The sequence below is a fragment of the Typopeltis vanoorti genome, chromosome 10, assembly GCF_054136105.1.
Source record: "Typopeltis vanoorti isolate ZY-2024b chromosome 10, IOZ_Tvanoo_1.0, whole genome shotgun sequence".
In the NCBI taxonomy this organism is placed as follows: Eukaryota; Metazoa; Arthropoda; class Arachnida; order Uropygi; family Thelyphonidae; genus Typopeltis; species Typopeltis vanoorti.
In genome coordinates, this window is record NC_143558.1 from 133174420 (window position 1) to 133201897 (window position 27478).

Genomic DNA, 27478 nt, shown 5'->3' on the forward strand with positions numbered 1-27478 from the left:
ATCAGAGAGCATAGAGTCTCACTGCTGCAGCTTAACCTCTTTAAGATTTAAAATGCCAAAGCTACAAACAAACTAGATGTTTCAGAAAAGAGTTTGCTATGCATTTTTTTGCTATTGGACTCATGCCACTTCTGCCAAAATTGACGAATGAGCATTTAAACTCCTAAGTGACTTCAGTCAGCCATATTTCTGTCCCCCTTCCTCTTCGCCATAAACAGTTCCAACTTCTTTGGCAAGTACATGAATAAGCAAGCTTTGTGACCTCATCAGTTCCTGAAAAGATTAAAGCATAAAGCATATGTCCCATGAAGAACCAAAAATCATAAGGCTATCATCCTGAATTTCCACTCTGCTATCAGTGCAGTACTACATGATGAGATTTGCAGGTTCGCTGAAGAATACATTGATCCCAAGAAAAGTGTCAGGTGTTGCTTCTTCGGGTCCACAGTTATACACAGAGATGGAACAAATTTCCTACACTTAAGAAAATTGACTTGCGATACCAAGTCACGATAGCAAGCAGATCTGCATTCATATTGGCCATGAATCACAAATCAGAAGGCACCTATCTCTGTCATCATGTGTACGAGACTGGCCACATCTGACCTACATGCAGCGGGGTAGGAGGGGGGAAGTGGCAGTTATGACAAGAACTGGAATAGAAACATCTAAGTGGAGATGAAGCATGGGCAATCAGTTATAAAGAAGGAATATTAATGAGAAAATCAAATTCTGCAAATAATCTGATCCCAAACACTGCATAAGGAACAGAATATGTGAGACCTGTGTGATCAGCAGCAAACTTCACAGAACCTTCTGGATTCATTTAAATATATGTGATCTCATTTCTAACCTTGATGATGTTCATTTCTACCTCCAGTCTACAAAACCTCAACTACTTTACCTGACAGAAACTCGAATCTCAGCCTCCTCTTCAAACAATACTTATCCATGCTTTCCTAACTACAAACTCTTTAACTCATTTTGCATCAGAAGTGGGGCCTGAGGTTGTGTTTTCTCTGATTATAACAAAGAGAGACAGTATTCAACCTAGAATCTCCCAATTTTGACCTTCTTTGACTAAAAAATCAATATGTAATAGAGACAGCAAATTAATATGCTGTCTCTACTGCTCTCTTAATGCCAACAACCACTCTGAACCCTTCAGTTACCTTGCTTAAATCTTGATTTTCTTCATCGTTCACAGCAACAGCTGGCTGCACAGATCAAGCATGTAGTAAGGCAGAGACTTTTGCAATCACAAATTGTTCACATACCCACTAGAATACCAAACCTCCAACTACTCCCTGAACATCTTGGATCTCTTTCTCACTGGTGTCCCATCTTATTATTTTGTGAATATTGTCTTCCCTTTAGGCAGCTCAGACCACAGTCTAATGCATAGTCTAATGCTTCCCCCATGGAGCAACACGTCCACAACCACTCGCACCCATGCATTATATGCCATTACAGGAAAGCCAGATAGGACAATTTTCACAAATTCAGTTCTTCATTTCCTTGGGCAGCTTTCCAGCCATCTGAGACGAACCTAATGCAGAATGAAGCACTGAAATAATTCTCATGGAATTCAGCATAGAAACGCTTATTCTCTGCTCCACCCTAAAATCCCTGAGCCATGCCTTCCGGACTCTAACTATAGCTATTGACTGTAACTTCTGCCTAATACTGCTCTCACAACCCAAATAGTGCGATTACATCATTGTCACCCACAGAAAATGCCAGCCTCCTGTCCTGGCTTCCTACTTCTCTTCCAATTCTTGCATAGCTGATCATGATCCATTGAGCAACTGATACTGTGATCAAGCATAATATTCTCCTGAATTTTGCAGAACATCTGTATATTTGCTACTTTTCAGATCAGTATGGCTTGATCACTGTCACTAACTGGTAGCAAAACATCCTTAATTGAGACTCCTTTGCTGCTCTGATTGTATTTCACTCTCTTTGATCCCAATTTCCTTCTTTCACACTGGTTGAGAAACTTGTTTTGCAACAGCTCAGTAAATTTCCTTCATTCTTATCATGAGTTTTTCTCTGCTATTCAAATCAATGTTTGGATTAATTTAATAATCCATAATGATTACTCATTCAGTACCCATTAGGGTAATTTGGAAATGCATCTCATTGTTCCTAGCAGCAGAACTGCCAGATTTGTAACAACAACCCCACCATATATTTCATTATGTTAGCCTCCACTTCATGCCTGCACTTTATATCTTGTCAACCTCTTCTTCATGCTATCCTGTATTCTTTGAAGATATATATATATATACAGGGTGTTCGGGATAAATTTGACATATTTATAATTAATTATATTTTTCCGTAAGTTACATGTATTAACACACACTTCTCTTCATTTAAAAATTTGGACTCTTCTTCATTCATATACAAGATGTCAGAAAGGATGGATAGCTGGAACCCACCTGAATCATGGAAGAGAATAACTTGTATCATGATGATTCGTTCCCGCCATCAAAATAAGGATATTACGACTGCTGCCCAATGCTCCCTGAATACAGTAAAAACAATCAGGCATGAACTAGAGACTTGCAATGGTGACTACGAGGATGTAGCAAGAAGAAAGATCCCTAGCAGACGATCTGATTGCGTTCGTACAGCAGAATTCCTCGCAAATCTGCAGGAACAGGTGTTGAAGAACCCTGGCATTGGAATTCGGGCTTTGTTCGTGGAGTTGCTAACTGTAGTCAAGCCCTGGATAACAAGGGTAGCCAATGGTAGGCCGTATGTATGGCAGCAGGATTCGGCCCCTTGCCACACCTCTGGGAAAAGTCAAAAATGGTTGTCTGAAAATTTCTACGACTTCACCAGTCCAAATGTTTGGCCTCCAAACTCCCCAGACCTTAACCCCATGGATTATTTTGTATGGGGCGCAGTTGAAAAAGACACCAATCGCACTTCCAGTAATACAAAAGCCCAGTTAATGGATAAAATTAAAACAGTTTTTGCGGCCCTTCCCAGGGAGACTGTAGCATCAGCTTGTTCGAGGTTCCGAAGCAGAATTGAAGCTGTGATCGATGCTAATGGTGGTTATTTTGAGTAAATCTTGTTGATAGTATTGTAATTAACTCTGCCTGTAATGTTTTTTTGTCAATTCATTAAATTTAATAGATACAAAGAAGATTTTCTTTTTCCTTACGAAACTGTCAAATTTATCCCGAACACCCTGTATATATATATATATATATATATATATATATATATATCAATGAAATGATTATAACCAATCATTTGTTATATAACATCTATAACAAATTCACAACCTATAACAAACTACTGACAAGTCCTGCCTAAAGAACCCCATAATGCAATGTTGCCAAAAGCTATCCACTATAAGCTGTTTCTGTGATCTCTAATAATTTGTTACAGCAAGCGTTGACTGTGTCTTATATTCTGTTCTCACTTAAGCCTACTTGCATATATTTTACTTTTTTTCCCGATGCCTTCATATTTTGAGAGCATTGTACTAAATAGCCTAATTTCTGTAATTCATAAGGGTAATGATAATAAAAAGTATTAACTGATAAATTTGGCAAAAAATCTTAAGAACCTCAGCTGATTTAATTTAATATTTTTATAGTATAACAGATATTTACCTTTAGCCATTAATAGCGAAAATTTACTCTTTCAGAAACCCAAACCACCAAAAGTTGAACCAAAAAGGAGTAGGAGTGGAAGGATGATTAAAAGGAAAAAATTTAGTTCAGAAAGTGAAAGCGATGGAGAGGAAGAGGAGGAGACAGCAGTACCAAAGAAAACAGAAGAAGAAAAAGGTTATAAACAATTAATATTCAAGATATGTATATTTGTATTTATAATATATATATACTGTATTTCACTTTTCATTTCAGGTAGTATTGATGTTGCCAGAAAGTGAGCAGTTATTGGAGTTATCTTCTAATTCCATAATATAATAAAGGAATTCCAATGCTTTATCTTTGGCTGCTACTGTCTTTAAAGTTCAGCGTAGAGTAGATTTCAGACTATTTGCTTACTCCCCCCTTAAAAAAAAGTTGCTGATGTATTATACTTAGGTCAAATAGGTTATTTGAGAGGTGAATACGATCCATAACTTCATTTGCCTTTCTTCAATTATCATCTACGGCATTACTTTGGCTGCAGATTTTTCTAATGTTTTGCCATTAATTTCAGCTGCTCTTCCAGATTTTGCTATTAAGAATGTCACACAATCTTCATCTCTTGTTATGCCACATTATGTTTTCGGTTTTTCATTTTCTTGATGCTCTCTTTGACTTGAGATGGTGCTTTAGGTCTGACGGTATGAAACCATTCGTTTCATACCTTAATTTGTTAGTATCCTAATAAATGACACTTAGTGTATTAGGCTCTTCTTCATTGTCATGGAATTACAAATTTCAGATAATCTTAGTCATAATTATTGATTTTTCACTTTTTTGTCTTGGATTGAGGAAATCTGGATGGCTTGCATTCTTTTTTTCATTATTACAAATATTTGATCCTGATGTATCAATATTTTCTTTCTTTTAGTTATTACTATAATTATTTTTATTTCCTTTACTGTTTTCTACTTCCTACTGTGCATATCTTATGTTAAAAATTTTTAATATTAATTATTATTAAGCTACACTTCAAGATTTGTTAATAACTCACAACACAACTGCTACAAAAGTTTCCACTTTATTATATGCACACTTTTCTGTGTGCATATAATCTTCTAAAAATGTATAGATGCATGCATGAGTGACAAAACGTCCAGCAATGAGATTACAAATACGAGTGGCTTGGTTCCAAAATTTGGTGGAGAGCTACACCACATGGTTTGAACTATTTGAATTTTAACTTTTAATGCAAAGATTTCAAACCACGCTGTTTAACTGAACTCCATTAGCAGTGCTTTTGCCATCAACCAAACACAGCCATAATGGAGGTCAGTCTCTATTCATGAGAAGAAACTCATTTTGTTCAAAACTTGCTTAAAATTTTTAGATATTGAAGTGATTAAAGAATAGAACTACTTTTGCATGTGACAATACAGTGACAAAAAAAAAAAAAAAAAAAAAAAAAAAAAAAAAAAAAAAAAGGCATGTGTACCACAGTTTGGGTACACATGTCACGGGATGTGCAGGCAGACCCCATCTTTTGCTCTAACCATCTGTCTTTGGAATTGCTAATGGCTGAGTTCTCTTTACTATTGCTACCATCATCTGGACCATAAGCACCAATAAGATGCATTGTCCATTTTTGCATTTTGAGGACTTGCCAGCATTACTCCATCTGAACTTGCCTGCCACTCCAGAAGTTTATCTTCTTGTTTAGTGTACGTACACACTTCTGATTATTCTCTGATTGGTATAATGATAATAACTTTAGTAGTATGTCACTTGTTTTTGTCAAAACAACAGCAATTATGTTGACATTTTATTTCCGATTAATTACCATATTATTCGCTTTATAAGACGCACACTGTTATATTGGATGCATCGCATTTTTCACGTTTTTCACATTTTTCAAATTTTTGGGAAAAACTATTCTTTGCCGGATAAGACACACGAATTATGCATCAGTTTTCATGTAAATACTATTGTTTTTTAATTTAAAATTTTAATACATGTATTATCAGTTTATTAGATAAAAACAATTATTATTAAAAAATCATTAAAAAATCTAACATTATATTTATATAATATAAACATAATTGGAAGCTGGTGTTGAGGCTATCTAGTGAAAGCATGCTATTAGAGAGCTCCTGAAAGATTTGTGATTTTTGTTGATTTATTAAGTGTTTTCTTAGATTTAATTGTGTATTTTTAGTATTCTATTGTAGTTTTTTAGTGTAATTATTGTACTACAACATTTTATAACATAATTGCAGAAATGTTATTAGTTTTTAATACTCTTAAAAATGGTGGCGGAAAGGCAGTATCTAAAGCTCAAGTTGTTGCTCTCCGTAGCAACAACTTGAGCTTTAGATACTTCTGTCGTGATGAACAAAAGTATTGCTGCACTGATGATGATGATTTATCTGACTATAAGTTGACATTAGAAATATCTCGGTTAAAAGAAATTATTAGAGAATCAACCAGGGAATTGAGAAAGGTGGAAAAATGTTTGACTAAACTTGTACAGGATAAGAAAAAGGATCAGAACAAGAATAGGCAGGAAAGTACTGAACTTGGTAATCAAAATATTAATAACAACAAGGTAAGTCAGTTAAAATCTAAGAAAAAAGAGGTTATATGGTATAGTGACTCAATTTTAAAATTTGTGCTTGCCGAGGGTGTCACCACCTCTAGTTTTCCAGGAGCAAAAATTAGAAATATGACAAGTGTAATTGAAATCCAAAAAAATGAAAAGTAAAAGTTCTGGTAGGTACTAATAATTTAAGTGGTGACAAATGTTGCACGAGAGAAGATATGAAAGGTCTGTTGGAAGAAGCGAGAAACAAATGCGTGAGAGAGTAAAAATTGTAGGATTACTACCCAGATATGACAGTACTGAGTTAAAAAGGAGAGCGATGATAACAAATGATTTCATGCGCAGGCTGTGTAGAAGTTATGGATGAGAGTTTTTCGATATGTGGGGTGTGTTTGATGACAGAAAAGACTTGTATAAAAAGGATGGCCTGCACTTGAATTCATTTGGCATCAGAATCCTGAAGAAATTACTTCAGAAAAATCAGAAACATCAGAAAACAATAATGGTGACAATATCCCATCTAGCGGTGAGTTTGAATCTATCTGGTGTGAAGTGTAGGTTAACAAATGAAATATATGGTGGTGGTGGTGGTGGGGGGGTTACTACAGACCTGGTGGCTCGGTTGATTGCCAATTTAGCCTTATGGGTACCAAACAAAAAGTCATTATCGGTGACTTTAATTTTCCAAACATTGAATTGGTAGAAGAGAAATCTCAGGATAAGAAAGAAGAGAAATTTATTGAATTGTTGTGAGACAACTTTCTCAAGCAGCATGTGAATGAAGGAACTTGAGGCCAAAGAGTGTTGGATTTGCTCATAGTGTCAGAAGGGGGTCTCTGTCAAGAATATGGCTATTTTACCACCAATTGATGACAATGATCATGCTGTACTTTCTTGGGAAGTATCTAATTGTGTTGATGCTTCGATTAAAATGGGTTACATGCTGAACTATAAAGCTGGAAATTATGATCAACTTAGAACAATACACTCTTTGGTCCCATGATATCATTTACTGAATGGGAAAAAATGTTAGCAATGCATGGGAATCTTTGAAAAAGTGGTTAAGTGAGGCAGCATCTGAATGTATCCCAAGTATTCAGGTTGTGAGTGAGATGGATGTGCAACTTTATTGAGCAAGAGATCCACAAGAAGACGATGTGGAAAGAATATCGTGAGAATAAGAGTGAGAGGAGTTATGAAATATATAAAGCTCATGCCAGAAAAGTAATGAGTATTGTGAGGAAAGCTAAATCAGAGGTATGAAAAGAAATTGGCCATTCAAGCCATCAGATGACAAGTCCAGTTAGGGTAGAAACTGGACTTAAGTCAGGGTAGTTAACTTCCAGTTAGGGTAGAAAATTTGGCCATGCAAGCCATCAGATGACTTAAGTCCAGTTAGGGTAGAAACACCAGAAAATAATGATGGTAACGATGTCCCATATAGCGGTGAGTTTGAATCTAAGGCAATAAAAGCAATCCAAAAGAATTTTATCATTATGCTGCAAGCAAAAGAAAGAATGAATGTAGAAGAATAACTTTATTGAATACAGATGGTACTCGAGTGTCAGAAGCTAATGAGATTGTTCATTTAATTAGTGCTCACTTATGCTGAGATATATCAATCGGGTGTATGTAACATGGTCCGCATTACTACTGCTGCATTGGATGAAGAGTTGGAGGTTCATGAAATTAAGTTGAAGAGCTGTTGCATAACCTGGATAAGAATTTGTCTATAGGGACAGGTAGAATATCAGCCTGTTTGTTAAAGGAATGATCAGCCAATTTGCTACACCTTTCACAGGTTTGTATAACTTGAGTCTTGGCTCAGAAATAATACCACAGGAATGGAAGGAATGTATGATAGTTCCATTGTACAATGGTGATATGTCTAACTACCAATCAGTATCTCTGGTGTGGTAGTGAAGATTTTAGAGAAGTTGGTGCTAAATCTGGGCTGTAGAGTGGATGTTCAGTCTCCTGAAAGCCACAGTCCTTTACTGCAGCCTTTACTGCAAATTTTTAGCATTATAGCCACTTAGCATGCCTCATGTTAGTCAACAATAGCTGTTTGGACTGGAGCATTGTCGTGAAACAGGCGAACACTGTGACTCAGCATTCCTCGTCTCTTCTTCTTTATGGTGTCTCGCAGTTTGTGCAGGAGGGAAGTATAATATTCTGCATTCACAGGTATTCCTTCCCTTGAAGTCAATCAAGAGAATTCCCCTGGCAATCCCAAAAGATTGTTGCAATGATCTTCTTGGTGGACTGAGTGACCTTGGCTTTTCTCGGTGGTGCTTCACCTGGTTTGCACCCCTCCATGGATTCCCTTTTGGAAAGAGGATCATAATAAAGGAGCATGGTTTCATTCTGGTGGCTATGGATTCCAGCACTTCTCTCTGATTCTCTTGGCAAAGCTCTGAAAACTTGTGGAAACAGGTCACGGTGCCCTTTCTGAATTGAAAAGAGTCAGGGCACCCCTTGCACTGACCTTTGTCATGTGAAGCTTCTCATGAATGATGTGAAAGATGGCTGTTGTAGAAAATCCCATCCTTGCTGAGATTTGTTTGAGCTTCAGCTGGCTGTCATTGAACAACTCCTCCTTAACAAGAGAGACATTTTCCTCAGCTGTCATTTCAACAGGCCAACAATCACAAGGAACATCTTCAATGCTTTCCCTTCCTAGGTGCCCTTGCTGTTTAGCTCATCCCTCATTCAATTTTTAGCATTATAGCCACTTAGCATGCCTCATGTTAGTCAAATAGTCAAATGAGTGCCTTCAACTGAATGACGCAGGTAGAGTTGAAAGTGGTACACTAACCTTCGCATAGATGGTGCTATCTATCACGCATGGCATTTTGGCATGAATTTTGTATGTCAGGACAGAAACTTTGGAACCTATCTCATATTTATTGGTAATCCCTTCATCAGTCTTTCACACAACAGGTGCTTATGGCAATATATAGTACAGAAAATACTGTATAGCCCATGTCTTCTTTATCTTTGATACCTTGTCCATTTTGATCTCATATCTTATATATTTCTATATTGTTTTGAAGTACTTCCATATTTTTGTTGTCTGTTGTTTCTTTTATCATTTTCTTTCTATCTTTCACATTTTTCCTGATTGTTTATTTATTTCTATAAGTCATACTTTATCCCCCCCCCTGAGTTTTTGATTTTTCTTATAGATTTTTATTTTTAATCTTTTTTATCTTTTGCAATATTATGTTCAGGAGCAGACTGTAATGCAGATCATATTATTATCAAGATGAAAATTAAATTAAAAAAAGTAATTGCAAAGAAACAAAATAAATTGTGGAATATAGAGCAGCTGAAAATACCAAACACAGCGAATAAATTCACAAAGAAAGTAGAGGAAGAAATGAAGGAGAGAAATATACAAGTAAGTGATAATGTAAGTGAAAAATGGGAGATTTTAAAGGAAAGCATAATTACTGCTACAGAATTACATTTAGTTAAAAAAAGAAGAGAAAAGAAAAAACATGGATAATGGAAAGTATTTTGAGAAAAATAACAAAAAGAAGAAAGCTAGTTAATAATAAAACAGGAGGAAAAAAAGCAGTATAAAGACTTGAATAGGAAGTTAAAATGAGAGAGAGAGAGATAAGAAGGAAAAAGGAAGAGTGGTTAGATGAAATGAGTAAAGACACAACAGCAAAGGCAGAAAGAAATTACATAAAGGAAATATAAGAACATTAATGTGATGACAGGAAGGAGAAAGATACAAAAGATTGGAGCAGTCAAGAATGAAAGAGGTGAAATTTTGATAGAAAAAGTGAAGATATTACAGAGATGGGAGGAATATGTAGGTAAACTGTATAAAGAGGAGAAGATCGAATGAAAGAGTATAGTGGGAGAGGTTATACATCATGAGGGAGGAATTGAATCTAGCATTTCAAAAGGTGAAAGAAGGAAAATCCCCTGGCATAGATGGTATACAGATAGAAATTGTAAGAAATATAGGTGAAAAAGGTAATTATAATGCACCTCTTCTTATAACTGTTAATATATGTATTTGTTCTCATTGCATTAATGTTTATCAGACATAGTCAGGGTTTATATTTTGTTTTCAATAAGTACTACATAGATTCACTAACAAGACACATCTTGCACTCAAGGTAAAGACAGATTGACAATGACTGTGAGTTGCACATCGGCTTTCTGAGAAAGTCATTTGTTATATTCAAAGTGGCACTTGAAACCAAATGTTCTAGTCTAAGTCAAATTACTGCAGACTTTTATCTACACATCTACGTAAGTTGGGGAATTACTGCATGTCATCATCATCAAATTCCTGCTATGTACCCTCAAGGGATGTACAGGAAATGATAGTACTACACGAAAAATTTACATCATTACTAAATTCCTATCTACGATTTTTCTCCAAATCAGTCTGTTACTTGTCAAGACTCCAACATTATCAGATCTTATATTTCTGTCGTCTAAGGCACTTAGTACCGTATCAATCCACCTATAACTTGGTTTTCCTCTGGGTCATTTTCCTGGCAGAGAACATTTGTTTTGCTAATCTTTCCTCGCCCATTCTGTTTAAGTGACCATACCACCTGAGATTAGCTCTGCTAACGCATTCCTGGATGCTGACAATATCAAGTTCTTTCCTAATATCCTTGTTTTTAATATGATATTGCCATTGATGCCATCTGTTCATGACTCTAATCTTTCTCAAGACTCTCATGTCTGTAGTCTTTGGTCAAGTGTTTTACTTCTGACCCAGCTCTCAGATCCATAAGTTAAAACTGCTTCGAACACTGTCTTGTATACAGCTAATTTAGTGTTCCGACTAATTTCTCTCTTATTCCATATGAATTTATTCAATTGACTTCTTACCATACCAGCTTTGTTGATTCTGTTGTCTATTTCTATATTTAATTTACCATCTTCACTAAAAATCGTGCCTAAGTAGCTGAAATGTTTTACTTGTTCCACAAGTTCCCTGTTCACAACACAGTTGACGTTTTCAATGATTCTGCCTATTTTCATTGTCTTTGTCTTTTTATTGCCTACCTTCATACCATATCTATTACAACAGCTATTCAATTTAGTCAGTGAATCTTGCAGACTTGTAGCGGATTTATTTAGAAGTATAACATTGTCCACATAAAGCAAAGAGCTGACATTAACATCTCCAATTTTGATATCATGTTTAATACCACTTTCCTTCATAATGTGATTCATATAGATAATGAATAACAGAGGGGATAATGTACATCCTTGTCTCACACCAGATTTCACATTAAACCATCTTCCTGTACTTCCTTCAATTCTAACTGCTGACTTACAACTCAAATAAAGACTAAGTATTGCTTGATATAATGCCTCATTGACACCATATAACTGTGGCATATTAAATAGCTTCTCTTGTCATGTGTCTTTTCCAAATCGACAAAACTTAAATACAGATCTTTGTTATATTCCCGTGATTTCTCCACTATTTGTTGTAAAGTGAAGATCTGATCCTGACAGCCTCTATTTGACCTGAATCCAGCTTGTTCTTCACCAAGCATTTCTTCCTCAATTCTTCTCAACCGTTTCTTAAGTATACTTGCATATATCTTACCAGGAACATCAGTAGGGAAATACTTCTGTAATTCTCACATTCAGTTTTATTTCCCTTTTTATATATGGGTACTATGAGAGATATACTCCAATCATCAGGAATTTGTCCCTCTGTCCAAGGCATTCTGAACCATGCAGTGCAGCCACTGTAAGACTTTTATACCACCATACTTCAGCATTTCTGGTCGAATATCATCATCTACTCTTCCTGCCTTTCCACATTTCAAGCCTTTGATGACTTTTTCTACTTCAAGTATGGATATGTATTCCTGACTGCATGCCTGGTCAGTGTTTTTTATCACTGTGCTGTTATCACTGCTTGTTTCATTTAGCAGTTTTTCAAAGTAATTACTCCGTACTTCAAGGATATCTTTTTCTCACGTTCTCTAACTCCTTTTACATCTCTAACTCCTTTTACAGCATCCTTTCCTCTCCATTCCTAAGCTTTTTCAACAACCTTTAGAATATTTTGCCACATTCTTGATATTTATTTTCTATGTTTCTGCCAAAGTCCTCTCATGACTTTGTTTAGCTAGTTTTACACAGTGTTTTGCTTTCTTACATTTGTCTCTGTATTCTCTAAGAGCAAAACCTGATTTATTGCCAGGAACTTTTGATATGCTTTCCTCTTTTCTTTCACTGCCTCTTTAACTTCCTGTGTCCACCATGGAGTTCTAATTTTTCTATCCTTGCAGACAACTTCATCACATGCCTCTCTAGCTGAATCAATCAGGGTTTTCTTCAAGGTTTGCCACTGAATTTCCAAGGTTTGGTTCTTGTTCTTAAACTCTTCCGTTTTTTCTTCAATAATCTTTGTGTATTTTAGTCTACAGTTCACATCTGAGAGCTGCTCGACTTTTATTCACTTTAAAACTTTCTTACATGTCATTCTTTTCAATATGAAATTCAATTTTATCCTGCTGAAGACTAAATAGTGATCACATCCAATTTCAAATCCTCTGTACACTCTGGTGTCCTGCACCGTGGAGTAAACATCACTATCAACAATAACATAGTCAATGAGATTTTTCTTATTCCTTGCCTCTTCTCTCCATGTGAATTTGTGCACATTTTTATGTTGGAACATGGTGTTAGTAATAACCAGTCCATGTCCTGAGCAGAAATCCAACAGATATTTGCCATTATTATTAGCTTTGCTCTTTTCTCCAAATTTTCCCAAAGTATTTTTGTATGTCTGACAATCACTTCCTACTCTGCTATTTAGATCCCTAACAAGGACCAACTTTTCCTTTTTCATTGTGTCAGTTGCTTTTTCTAAAGCCTCAAAAAAAATTCCTCCACTTTTACCATAGTGGAACCTTCATAAGCACAAATAAGTCTCATTGTCCAATTCTCCATTCTGATATTTGCCCACATTACGCTGCTTGAGATTGCCTGCCATTCAAGATTAGCCTCGTATTTTGTGTTGAATACTATGGCTACTCCTTCTTTTCCTCGATTGTCATTGCCTGAATATAACATTTTGTATTTATTGCTCAAAAAGATCTCGCCAGTTTTTTTTTTTTTTCAGTCACCCCAGTTATGTTGATCTGGTACTTATCTAATTCCTCAGCTATCTCCATTTCTTTGCTATTCAGGCTTCTTATGTTGATAGTACCGATCTGTAACTCTGGTGATGTTGAGTTGGAGTGTGGTTTCAGATTTGTTCCAGTAGCTGACTTTTCGCTGTTCGCCCTGGTTCCCTGACGAAAACAACGGGGGCCTTGTTTAACCAGGTGATGCCCCAGCCAGCATGAAATTTTGTCAATGCTGTACCATCATTTTTATTTTGGTTTAACCAATAAGAATACAATTTGGTCAGCTGAATCCCAGATTGCCAGTCCATCCTCGTTTGTTCAGTATCCAGGTAGATACCCATCAGGGTGCACCACAAGAAGGTGAGGATTGGACATTAGGTCAGAAGCCCTGGTTGGTTCTCCACATTCTTTTAAAGGCTATGTGGAGGTCTACTCTCAGTTATACAGTTTTGATCCTTAAGTGTGTGTATTTTTATTTTATTTTATGTGTTTGTTATATATTAGGCTGGTATGAAAGTTATACCTCTAATTTTTAGGACACATAACCACAGCACACAAATAATGGTGCCTGTATAGTTTCACATATGGGGAAGACAGTGGAAAATGTGTATCTGATTGAAATCAAACCTCTGCAAAAAATACATATGGAGATGAAGCTGTTGAAGTGAGCACAGATGCTATGTCAGACACTTTAATAGTGGCGAAACTCCATCTAAATACTGCAATTGCAACATTTGGCTTTTGTGATCTTCCCCACTCTGCTCATAGTCTAGTTCTCACATCCTTTCACTACCACCCATTTGGTCCTCTAAAGATTGTACTCATAAGGAAGCCATTTTGTGGATGACAAGCTGATTGCGAAGATAGTTCTGATGTAGGAGTAAAGATTTATGGTATTGACATACAGCATCTCACTTTGTGATGGCAGAAGTTTATAGAGAATGATGCATGCGTTATTGAAAAATGACAAAATGCTCTTGACATTCTGTTTAGGAATATATACATATTGAAATATATTATCATATTTATTTGTATTACTTTCACTTTGAGTTGTAATGCATTCATTACAATATAGCATTTCCTTTGTCTTCATAACAGATATCAAAACACCACCATCACCAAAGAAAATACCAAATAGTAATAGTACACCTATTCAAGAAGCAGCAGCAATTAAAGATACAAGTAGTAGTGCAAATAGCAGTAGTGAGAGGTAAGTTTAATAAAATTGAATACAAAAATGCAATAAAAAAATGGTTTTGACCTTGCTGTTTTCATGTAAAGGCTTGTTTCTGTTGACATTTAGTACCTAATGGTTGCTAGGAAGCATGCAATCATGAATCGATCTCATTTACTCTGTTATCTGAAACTCCACTTGTATTTGAGTGCCACTGTGTATACATTCCACACACATATACATGAAGCAGTTTTTATGTCTAATTCAAACAGTGGACTTTCTGCTTCCATTGTTATACTACATGTAGTTTATTAATTTATATACTTTTTATTATTTATGTGGCTTCACCTCACGAAAGGCTATAAATCTATAATACATTTGTAATCTGAATGGGCTAAGGATTTTTCTTTTAATAATTTTATATATTTGTATTTTTATTTATTTTTTTGATGCAAAGAACTATTATCAGAGATTTTCAACTGAAGGTGAATTAGCCAATCTCATGTGGAGAAGGCTGGTTTTTCCCTTTTGGAAACTCAGGTTTTTCATCGTGCAAAACAGAAAAATTAGGCAGAAGAACACACAATTGACAGCCACAATGCACTATGCAGATAGGATTAACTACCTTATCAGAGCTTGGCTTTAGTGATAAAATTGGTTTATCATTAAAGGCAAGTTACTTGCGTCTGACAAGCCCTTGAGCCTAATACAGGTAAGGGAACCCTGTGTTAGGCTATAGATCAAATGTGGAACTTTTTGAAGACATTTCAGGCATTAGGTGAGTGAGGCAGTTTCAATTTATCACCCACCTAAAGGGGTTCAAAACATGCAGCCTGTTGGTTGGAGAGCAAATTATGCTAAACACTCTACCAACCAGGCTGGCAAGTAACCATAAAATAAACAGTTATGCATACTGTTTTATTTATTTTTAAACTTACACAAGGCTAAATATTAAAAAGTAAAACTTCAGTTTTGAGTGCGACATCTTTTGTCATGAACCAAGTTCACAGCATTGCTTCTAATGTTCTGTACTGTATACATAATTTTAGAGTTTTGCCACTGCAAATGATTTGATTGAAATGACAGGATAAATTCAGTAGCTATTCAGATTTAATTGAATTACATCCAACCAATATCGGTTATCACTAACAGTTCAGACCATTTCGTTAATAAAATGATTCAGTTGAAAAAATGAAGGATGTGGACATATTCCACATGTATCAATTTATATTCCAGTATAAATCTTATGAGCCTGTGTAGCTCAGTGGATGTGGCGTTTGCACACCACTACGCTTGGCCGCACGAAGGAAGGCTTGGTTTCGAGTCTAGTCGGCGACTAGAGGAAATTTTTCTAAGCCTTTTTTCGACCGGTTCCCGAGTTAGTCGATCTCTGGCACGGGCAAGCAGGTTTTTCCTCCCGGAAACTCGGGTTTTTCGTCCTGTAAACTCAAGAAAATCGACCGTAGAACCCACATTATTTCAGACATTAAAATATATTGTGTTAGGGTTAGGGACCACGAGATGGCGGCACATTTGAGCCGCCTCTCTTCACTGCGTACCGCTTAATTAGTGATAGCCTTGGGCCATCTGTCTCTGATTGGGTACCAGTGGAGATTGAACTGCCCACTCAGTCTCCAAAAGTTAGATAGGGCTAAATGGCCTCGCCTACTCCCGTAGAAGGGAATAAAAAGGCGTCAGCTGATTTTTTTTTTTTTTTTTTTTTTTTTTTTGTATAAATCTTAAATGCTAACATTAAATTCCATATAGCTAGAGTACCTATTGCAGTACATATTTTTTTTTGCACATTTTCTCATTTACACTCTTAAAAATGGTCTGATTGAAATGAAAATTAAATTGGCTTGATAATTTAAGATATAAATATTACTGGAGAAGCAAGAGTTTAAAAAGTAAAAGTGACATACAAAAATATTATATTCACAGTTTTAAGAGAATCTCGAATATCTAAGATTGGGATATTTTCATTTTTATATTTGTTCTTGTGGTGTTACTTAAAGGTCAGTGCCAAATAACTAGGATGGGACCTCCACATTGCCTCAGCTGACATTCAGGAATGTTGAGAACTGACTTGGGCTTCTGATCTCATGTCCATTCCTTGCCTTCATATATTGCTCCCCATTAGTAGGTACCTACTAGATGTGTAGGTATGGGCTGGCAATTTGATACTTAGCCGACCAGATTGCACTGTGTGCTGGCTTAAACTACAAATGCATATAATGGTACAACATGATGAGATTTCACTTGCGATTGGGGGGGGGGGGGGGTCTTGTCTTTAAACAAGGCCCTCAGCTATTTTCATCAGGAAACCAGGGCTTATCAGAAATAATGACAAGTATCAATACTCTGCCTACTTGAGCCTGCACAGCTCGATGGGATAGTGATGACTCAAAATATAGAGCTGGCTGCCACTACAGTGAGACATTGTCTCATATAGCCTAGTGTTGCTTCCGCACCCATGGGGTCTGTGTGTGAAGTCATGATGCTGTGGTCTCGATTCTGAACAACCGCTTTAAGAACAAAGGTTGGGAAACCACATTATAGGACCTCTGTGGGTTTGCATAAGCCAGACTTAGTGATTAAAAGAGATGCTGACATTTGGGTAGTTGATGCCCAGGTGGTGGGAACAGGGCACCCACTAGCCTATAGCCATAATAATAAAGTAAACTATTATAAAAATAACCAAGATCTAGTTAGTAAGTTACGGGAGATGCATGGGGCTACTCCGAGTTTTACCAGCACCACCTTCTCTTTACATGGCATATGGAGCGCAGATAGTTATAAGGGCTTAAAACAGCTTGGGCTTACGCAGAAGGATATAAAAGTTCTTTCCTTGAGGGCCCTACAGGGCACACTGGTGGCATGGCATTGCCACCAGAGAATGACTACAATAACTAGAACAAGCATAGGGCAAAACACTTGTAAATGCTTAGGCCTATATCAAGTCTGGACGAGATGTCTGGACATGATGTAAGGGTAGTACTGCCCATAACCAGTACAAAGATTAATAATAATAAAAATAATAAATAACTAGTGGCATACCATGAGGATCAGTCCTTGGTCCACTGTTACTAAGTCTGTACATTAATGACATTGGGAAGGATTTGACAGGTGACATATAACTATTTGTTGATGATGCAAAGATAGGTAGAGTAATCAGGAATGTGGCTGCATATCTGAATGATTTGAATAAGCTGGAATTGTGAGCATGGGAAAATGAATGTCAGTAAATGCAAAGTCACGCACTTTGGCGTGATTAGATATCAAATTTCGTATTAAATTGGTAGGATTATTCTAGAAGAAAAAACTGATCAGGCTAAGGATCTTGGAGTGTTAGTAGATAGGAAGTTGAAGTTCAGGATCCATATGGCAAAGATTGCAAATAGAACTCAAAAGATAATAGCAATGCTGAAACGAACTTTGACATGTAAAGATGAGAATGTTATTTTGCCTCGCTTAGAAGGCTTTGATAAGACCTCACTTGGACTATGGTGCAAAGGTCTGGTCTCCTGGTTTCCATTATGATTCTGATACAGTGGAGAGAGTGCAAAGGAGAGTGTTAAAAATTATATCATGATTGTGGAATACTAATTATAAATACAGATTGAGAATTTGTAGGTTGCAGACACTAGCAAACAGGAGATAACAAGCTGATAATGAATTCTGCTAAGAAGAGTTACCCTCTTAAGGTAAGGGCTAGATTTTTCTCACGGAGTGATATGTGATTGGAATGGATTGTCATTGGATGTTGTGTGTTCAGTCAGTATGAATGAATTCAAGAACAAGTGTGATTTCTGGTGCATTAGTCGCCTCCCTCGATGAGTCCCTGACTCTCTGGAGGTCTCTCTTAATAATAATGAGTATATTGTAATTATTTATTTATTTATTTATTTATTTTTTACTTTCCTCCTGCTTCTTGTTTAATTTATATATAGAATTAACTATTTACAGTGATTCAGAGCCATCAATGACTAATTTAGAAGATCAATCAAGAAAGGTAAATATGTATGATTTAAGAATTATAATTTATTATACAATTAAAGTTCACTTTCACTAACCCTTATAAAAAAGACTGCAAGAAATAGTTTTGTAGAGAATTTCCTTTAGCTGTGGAGTTGTGCTTTAGTGAAAACTGATGGTATTCAGGGGAAAATATAGATAGGAAATTGATAATAATGTTGAACTGTCAGAATATATGGGATTTTCTTCCTTTTTTTTTATTTTTTAAGTTTTATTATACACCAGAATATGATGCTATGATTTTTCTGATCCAGGCATAACCAAATTACAAATTATATAATAACATTTCTATGTTTCCTGCTCACAATTAAAGAAATATCCAGTAGGAATTTTTATTAATTCTGCTAGTCCTGTACATCCCGTCACTTGCTTAACCTCTCTACCAGACGAGGTGGATGAAATAGTGAGACCAAATTATAATTCTTTCCCATGTTATTCAGCAGGTGTTACAGAATCATATCCAGATTTAGCTGGGGGGGGGTCTATAGACGTCATGGCTGGTTGGGGTGTTAATCAAGAATTGTACTGCAGTTCATGATTAAACACATCATTCCTTTCATTATAAAATATTATTACTAGAATCACTTTTGTTTAATTTTAATGTCTTTATGTGTAAGATTTTTGGCTAAGTTTCATCATCATCATCATCATCAAATTCCCGCCATGTACCCTCAAGGGGTGTACAGGATATGACAGTACTACATGAAAAAAATTACATCATTACTAACTTCCTATCTACAATTTTCCTCCAAATCAGTCTGTTACTTATCAAGACTCCAACATTATCAGATCTTATATTTCTATCGTCTAAGGCACTTTGTACCGTATCAATCCACCTATATCTTGGTCTTCCTCTGGGTCGTTTTCCTGCCAACCTGGCAGAGAACACTTGTTTTGCTAATCTTTCCTCTCCCATTCTATTTAAGTGACCATACCATCTGAGATTAGCTCTGCTAACGCATTCCTGGATGCTGACAATGTCAAGTTCTTTCCTAATATCCTCATTTTTAATATGATATTGCCATTGATGCCATCTGTTCACGCCTCTAATCTTTCTCAGGACTCTCATATCTGCGGTCTCTAGTCTTTGGTCAAGTGTTTTACTTCTGACCCAGCTCTCAGATCCATAAGTTAAAATCGGTTTGAACAGAGTCTTGTATACAGCTAATTTAGTGTTCCGACTAATTTCTTTCTTATTCCATATGAATTTATTCAATTGACTTCCCACGATACCAGCTTTGCTGATTCTGTTGTCTATTTCTATATTTAGTTTACCATCTTCAGTAAAAATTGTGCCTAAGTAGCTGAAATGTTTTACTTGTTCCACAGGTTCTCCATTCACAACACAGTTGACATTTTCAATGATTCTGCCTATTTTCATTGTCTTTGTCTTTTTATTGCTGACCTTCATACCATATCTATTACAACAGCTATTCAATTTAGTCAGAGAATCCTGCAGACTTGTAGCGGATTTATTTAGAAGTATAACATCATCCGCAAAGAGCTGACATTAACATCTCCAATTTTGATATCAGGTTTAATACCACATTCCTTCATAATGTGATCCATATAGATAATGAATAACAGAGGGGATAATGTACATCCTTGTCTCACACCAGATTTAACATTAAACCATCTTCCTGTACTTCCTTCAATTCTAACTGCTGACTCACAACTCAAATAAAGACTAAGTATTGCTTGATATAATGCCCCATTGACACCATATAACTACAGCGTATTGAATAGCTTCTCTCTTGGCACCTTGTCATATGCCTTTTCCAAATCGACAAAACTTAAATACAGATCTTTGTTATATTCCCATGCTTTCTCGACTATTTGTCGTAAAGTGAAGATCTGATCCTGACAGCCTCTATTTGGCCTGAATCCAGCTTGTTCTTCACCAAGCTTTTCTTCCACATTTCTTCTCAACCGTTTCTCAAGTATACTTGCATAGATCTTGCCAGGAACACTCAGTAGGGAAATACCTCTGTGATTCTCACATTCAGTTTTATTTCCCTGAATTTTCATAGTTTTTCATAGCTAAGTTTCGTAGCTATTGTCAATACAATTATAGGAAAACGCACACACAAAAAAACAATAATAATAATAACAATTCAATTGAAAGCACATGATATTATATGCATTATCGGCTGCAGCTGAATAGCTCCATCTGCATTAATAGATATTCAAAATAATTACAATAAAATAATTTAGTTAATAAATTATTTTTAAATATTCTTCTTCGGTCTCCCCATGTCAGAGGACTCATGATCTTGTTAAAGATTTTCCTCCATCTTTTACTTCCTGTTGTGGCAGCTGAAGCTTTCCCTAATGAAATAATTGATATTTTTGTTATTGGATCCAGCCATCTTGACCATGGACGCCCTCTTTTTCTGTTTCCTTCTACCTTTCCTTGCATCCTCATCTTCTCCAGCTATCATTCTTCCTTCGAGATATGTGGCTGAAGTATTAAAGTTTTTTTGATGTTCAGTTGTGAAATAATGCTAGCATTTAGTTCTTTTTTTTTTTTTTTTTTCAGATCTTCTGTAGTTGTATAGTTGTGTTAATACTCCAAGATTACAAACTATTCAACTTTTTCTAGATCAATTTTGCATTGAGAGTTCTCTTCTTTTCTGATCACCATATATTTGGTCTTATCTCTGTTGAATTTTATGCCCTCCCATTCAACTCTCATTATGAGTGATTTTAGTTCTTCCATGCTGGTGGCTGTTAGTACTGTCATTTATCTAAGATTGTTTATCCCCCTCCCATTGAAATTCCACCCTTCCAACCATCTAGAGCTTTCCTCATTATATGCTCTTCATCATCATCAAATTCTTGCAATGTACCCTCAAGGTGTGTACAGGATATCATAGTATTACATGAAAAATTTACTTCATTACTAACTTCCTATCTACAATTTTCCTCCAAATCAGTCTGTTACTAGTCAAGACTCCAACATTATCAGATCTTGTATTTCTATCGTCCAAGGCACTTTGTACCGTATCAATCCAGCTATATCTTTGTCTTCCTCTGGGTCGTTTTCCTGGCAGAGAACACTTGTTTCGCTAACCTCGCCCATTCAGTTTAAGTGACCATACCACCTGAGATTAGCTCTGCTAACACATTCCTCGATACTGACAATGTCAAGTTCTTTCCTAATATCCTAGTTTTTAATATGATATTGCCATTGATGCCATCTATTCACGCCTCTAATCTTTCTCAGGACTCTCATATCTGCGGTCTCTAGTCTTTGTTCAAGTGTTTTACTTCTGACACAGCTCTCAGATCCATAAATTTCAGATACAAATCTGAAAATAAGCCCCAACTCAACATCACCAGAGTTAAAGATCGGTACTATCAATGTAAGAAGCCTGAATGGCAAAGAAATGGAGCTAGCTGAGGAATTAGATAAGTACCAGATCGACATAATAGGGGTTACTGAAATAAAAAAGACCAAAACTGGTGAGATGTGTTTAAATGTGTTTTTTCACTGGAAAACACAGTTCACTGTTTCACTGTATTTTTAACTGTTTTTCACAAAATACTTCTATGTTTTGTGAAAAATCCTGTTTTTTCTTTTCTCTGCTTACAAGTACTTCTGTCATGAATGGGAGTCAACAAATTATGCAAAACCCTACTCACCATGCAAAAAATTTACTCGCCTAAGATCACCCAGTATTTTAATGACATTTCCCAATAAGTCAATGGAAGTTGCACAAAATGATCAGTCGTGCTGTTCTGTGGTTGGAGAAATTATTATTATTAAATCAAACATATTCTATTTATTCATTCTATTAGCTAGCAAAATCTACTCACTACAGGCAGCTGGGTGGGCATATTTGTCAAACCCTGGTCATGAACATTGGTGTGAGAGTCTATAGGTAGGTTTATCTATGGTATGGCTAGTGAATTTCAATTTGTTCATCAACTTTGCCTCTGGCTAGAATTGGTTTATTCATATCTGCCTTCTTTCTACTATCTTATTTTGTGTTGTGCAATGTTGATTTTCTTTCAATGAAATTCAATAAATGACTTATCACTCGTTAAGACTATTCTTTCAACCAGAAGCAAAAGTATCTGCTACACACACACACACACACACACACACACACACACACACACACACACACACTTCATTAATGTAATTTTATCTCCAACTGAGGTACATGAAGAAGAAAGTTCCTCTCTCTCTCTCTCTTAAGGACCACTTGTATACGGTTATCAATGTTGCAGTTAACTGTCATTTATTTTATGTTAAGCAGGAACCTTTATCTGGTCTCTTTCAATTAAAGGTGAGTTAGCCGGTCTCGTACGGAGGCAGTTGGTTATTTTCACCCGAAAACTCTGGTTTTTCGTACCTCAGAATAGGCAAATCAGGCTTGCACACATGGATACATCTATGAATACTTCCAGCCCAGCTATATGCCTGTCCAAAGCCGAGATAAAATAGGGAGGGTTGGTGAATGCTGAACTGTCCTGTAACAAGAATATCACCAGAACACTGTTGCAAGAAATACTTGCCTACCAAAAGTTACCAAAAGTTGGACATGACTGAATGGTTAAATCATCATCATCATCATATGTGGATTTAGCTTCCCAATTAAGATATCAATATAAAATGTATATTTATAATAATATCAAGAATCAAGTTTTTAATATGTGATTATTGTTGCATCTCTTTATCCTGAATTCTGTTATTTTTTTGTACAGGAAAAAAAGAATTACACAAAATTATCAAATAAAGAAACTTCATCAAAAGCTGCTCCCAAAGTTATACGAAAACCTTCAGCAAAACGGCATGAGGAACAAAATGAAGCAAAAGAGGAACAGAACTCAAAAGGTCAAGAAAAAGAGGATTCTGTCACCATCACTCAAATTACTCAACCAGCAGAGGAGGAGGAGGAGGAGGAAGAAAGAACTAATTCTAAAACTATGCCACTTAAACGAAAAAGAGAGAGAAGAAAGAAGGCAGATACAAATGAGCCAGTTCCAGCTAGTGGCAGTGACAAAGTAAGACTTCTTTAATTCTTAGTTCTCTAAACATTTATTTCATTACATAAAATGAGTTTAACCAATTTTTTTCAGCTTCCACATTTTAAAATGATCAAAAGTAGCTGACAGCAAACTGTTGGAGGTTCATTATCAAATTTAAAAAAAAAAAAAAAAAAAAAAAAAAGGAAGAAAGAAAGAAATAATACATCCTATAAAAGTATGCACTTTGATCTTGTATTTTTATGTTGTGAAGAACAATCTGGATTAGTATCCACTGTGCTTTTTTTTTAATAGACAAATCAAAATTACATTTCTTAACCATGAGAAATATTAAAAGCCACATATTTTGTAGTCAGATATGGGTGAGTAATCTTTCAAGTTTTTATTATTTAAATAAATATTTTCTTCTGGGGTGCTTAAGGGTCAAAGCTGTATAACTGAGAGGAGACATCCACATAGCCTTTAAAGGAATGCGGAGAACCGACCAGGGATTCTGACCTAATGTCCAATCCTCACCTTCTCGTGGTACACCCTGTTGGGTATCTACTTTGATACTGAACAAACGAGGATGGGCTGGCAATTTGGGATTTAGCCGACCAAATTGTATTCTTATTGGTTGAACCAAAATAAAAAATGATGGTACGACATGACAAAATTTCATGCCGGCTGGGGCGTCGCCAGGTTAAACAAGGCCCCCGTTGTTTTCGCCAGGGAACCAGGGCGAACAGCGAAAAGTCTGCTACTGGAGCAAATCTGAAAACAAACCCCAACTCAACATCACCAGAGTTAAAGATCGGTACTATCAACATAAGAAGCCTGAATGGCAAAGAAATGGAGCTAGCTGAGGAATTAGATAAGTACCAGATCGACATAATGGTGGTGACTGAAACAAAAAAGACCAAAACGTGTGAGATCTTTCTGAGCAATAAATACAAAATGTTATATTCAGGCAATAACAATCAAGGAAAAGAAGGAGTAGCCATAGTATTCAACACAAAATATGAGGCTAATCGTCTTGAATGGCAGTCAGTCTCAAGTAGAGTAATGTGGGCAAATATGAGAATGGGGAACTGGACAATGAGACTTATTTGTGCCTATGGTCCCACAGAAGGTTCTACTAAGGTAGAAGTGGAGGAATTTTTTGATGCTTTAGAAAAAGCAACTGACACAATGAAAAAGGAAAAGTTGGTCCTTGTTAGGGATCTAAATAGCAGAGTAGGAAATGATTGTGAGACATACAAAAATATTTTGGGAAAATTTGGAGAAAAGAGCAAAGCTAATAATAATGGCAAATATCTGTTGGATTTCTGCTCAGGACATGGACTGGTTATTACTAACACCATGTTCAACATAAAAATGTGCACAAATTCACATGGGGAGAAGAGGCTAGGAATTAGAAAAGTCTCGTTGACTATGTTATTGTTGATAGTGATGTTTTCTCCCTGGTGCAGGACAGCAGTGTGTACAGAGGATTTGAAATTGGAAGTGATCACTATTTAGTCTTGAGCAGAATAAAATTGAATTTCATATTGAAAAGAATAACATGCAAGAAAGTTTTAAAGCGAATAAAAGTTGAGCAGCTCTCAGATGTGAACTGTAGACTAAAATACAGAAAGATTATTGAAAAGAAAATGAAAGAGCTGGAGAACAGGAATCAAACCTTGGAGATTCAGTGGCAAACTCTGAAGAAAACATTGATTGATTCTGCCAGAGAGGCATGTGGTGAGGTTGTGTGCAAGGATAAAAAAATCAAAACTCCCTGGTGGACACAGGAAGTTAAAGAGGCAGTGAAGGAAAAGAAGAAAGCATATCAAAACTTCCTGGCAAATAAGTCAGCTTTTACTCTTACAGAATACAGAGACAAATGTAAGAAAGCTAAACAGTGTGTAAAACTAGCTAAACAAAAGTCATGGGAGGACTTTGGCAAGAATATAGAAAATAAATATCAAGAAGGTGGCAAAATATTCTGGAGGTTGTTGAAGAAGCTTAGGAATGGAGGAAAGAGTGCTGTAAAAGGAATTAGAGATGATAAAGGTGACATGAAAAGAGGAGAAAAAGATATCCTTGAAGTATGGAGTAATTACTTTGAAAAACTGCTAAATGAAACAAGCAGTGATGACAGCACAGTGATAAAAAAACACTGACCAGGCATGCAGTCAGGAATATATATCCATACTTGAAGTAGAAAAAGCCATCAAAGGCTTGAAATGTGGAAAGGCAGCAGGAGTAGATGATATTTGACCAGAAATGCTGAACTATGGTGGTATAAAAGTCTTACAGTGGCAGCACTGCATAGTTCAGAAAGCCTGGACAGAGGGACGAATTCCCGATGATTGGAGTAGAGCTCTCATAGTACCCATATATAAAAAGGGAAATAAAACTGAATGTGAGAATTACAGAGGTATTTCCCTAAGTGTTCCTGGCAAGATCTATGCAAGTATAATTGAGAAACGGTTGAGAAGAATTGTGGAAGAAAAGCTTGGTGAAGAACAAGCTGGATTCAGGCCAAATAGAGGCAGTCAGGATCAGATCTTCACTTTATGACAAATAGTCGAGAAAGCGTGGGAATATAACAAAGATCTGTATTTAAGTTTTGTTTATTTGGAAAAGGCATATGACAAGGTGCCAAGAGAGAAGCTATTCAATACGCTGCAGTTATATGATGTCAATGGGGCATTATATCAAGCAATACTTAGTCTTTATTTGAGTTGTAAGTCAGCAGTTAGAATTGAAGGAAGTACAGGAAGATGGTTTAATGTTAAATCTGGTGTGAGACAAGGATGTACATTATCCCCTCTGTTATTCATTATCTATATGGATCACATTATGAAGGAAAGTGGTATTAAACCTGATATCAAAATTGGAGATGTTAATGTCAGCTGTTTGCTTTATGCGGATGATGTTATACTTCTAAATAAATCTGCTACAAGTCTGCAAGATTCTCTGACTAAATTGAATAGCTGTTGTAATAGATATGGTATGAAGGTCAGCAATAAAAAGACAAAGACAATGAAAATAGGCAGAATCATTGAAAACGTCAACTGTGTCGTGAATGGAGAACCTGTGGAACAAATGAAACATTTCAGCTACTTAGGCACGATTTTTACTGAAGATGGTAAATTAAATATAGAAATAGACAACAGAATCACCAAATCTGGTATGGTGGGAAGTCAATTGAATAAATTCATATGGAATAAGAAAGAAATTAGTCGGAACACTAAATTAGCTGTATACAAGACAGGGTTCAAACCAGTTTTAACTTATGGATCTGAGAGCTGGGTTAGACGTAAAACACTTGACTAAAGACTACAGACATGAGAGTCTTGAGAAAGATTAGAGGCATGAACAGATGGCATCAATGGCAATATCATATTAAAAATGAGGATATTAGGAAAGAACTTCTCTGCCAGGTTGGCAGGAAAACGACCCAGAGGAAGACCAAGATATAGTTGGATTGATACGGTACAAAGTGCCTTAGATGATAGAAATATAAGATCTGATAATGTTGGAGTCTTGACAAGTAACAGACTGATTTGGAGGAAAATTGTAGATAGGAAGTTAGTAATGATGTAAATTTTTCATGTAGTACTATCATATCCTGTACACCCCTTGAGGGTACATGTCAGGAATTTGATGATGATGATGATAAATATTTTCTTCATATCAAATGGATTATAAGATCAAGATATTTAAATAGTCACTAAATGTTTGATTTTTTTGTTATCTGCCATCCAGTTGTTTTGAACTCGCTGATATTGTGTACAAAGGTTCTTCATCTAACTCAGTCTGTTGTCCTTTCTTTCAGCAATTGTAAGTTCAAGTTGGTAAGTTTTTTATGTTGTTTGTCTAACTCTTTTGTAGTCTTTTTCTCATTTCCTCAATCTTCTCCAACATAACTATCTTTTCCAATGATTCATCAGCT

General features: G+C 36.0%; 1 protein-coding gene across 6 annotated transcripts in view; it reads left to right on the forward strand.

Annotated features, from left to right (window-relative positions):
* The window catches only part of LOC150102804 (uncharacterized), a 271397-nt gene that overhangs the window by 89437 nt on the left and 154482 nt on the right, over positions 1 to 27478 (forward strand). For all 6 annotated transcript variants that reach the window (XM_090399129.1, XM_090399128.1, XM_090399130.1 and 3 more), the window contains 4 exons: positions 3671 to 3812; positions 14451 to 14562; positions 18493 to 18538; positions 23275 to 23574. In XM_090399129.1, the coding sequence (XP_090255255.1) occupies positions 3671 to 3812; positions 14451 to 14562; positions 18493 to 18538; positions 23275 to 23574 (600 nt within the window). The remainder of the gene's footprint in view (positions 1 to 3670; positions 3813 to 14450; positions 14563 to 18492; positions 18539 to 23274; positions 23575 to 27478) is intronic.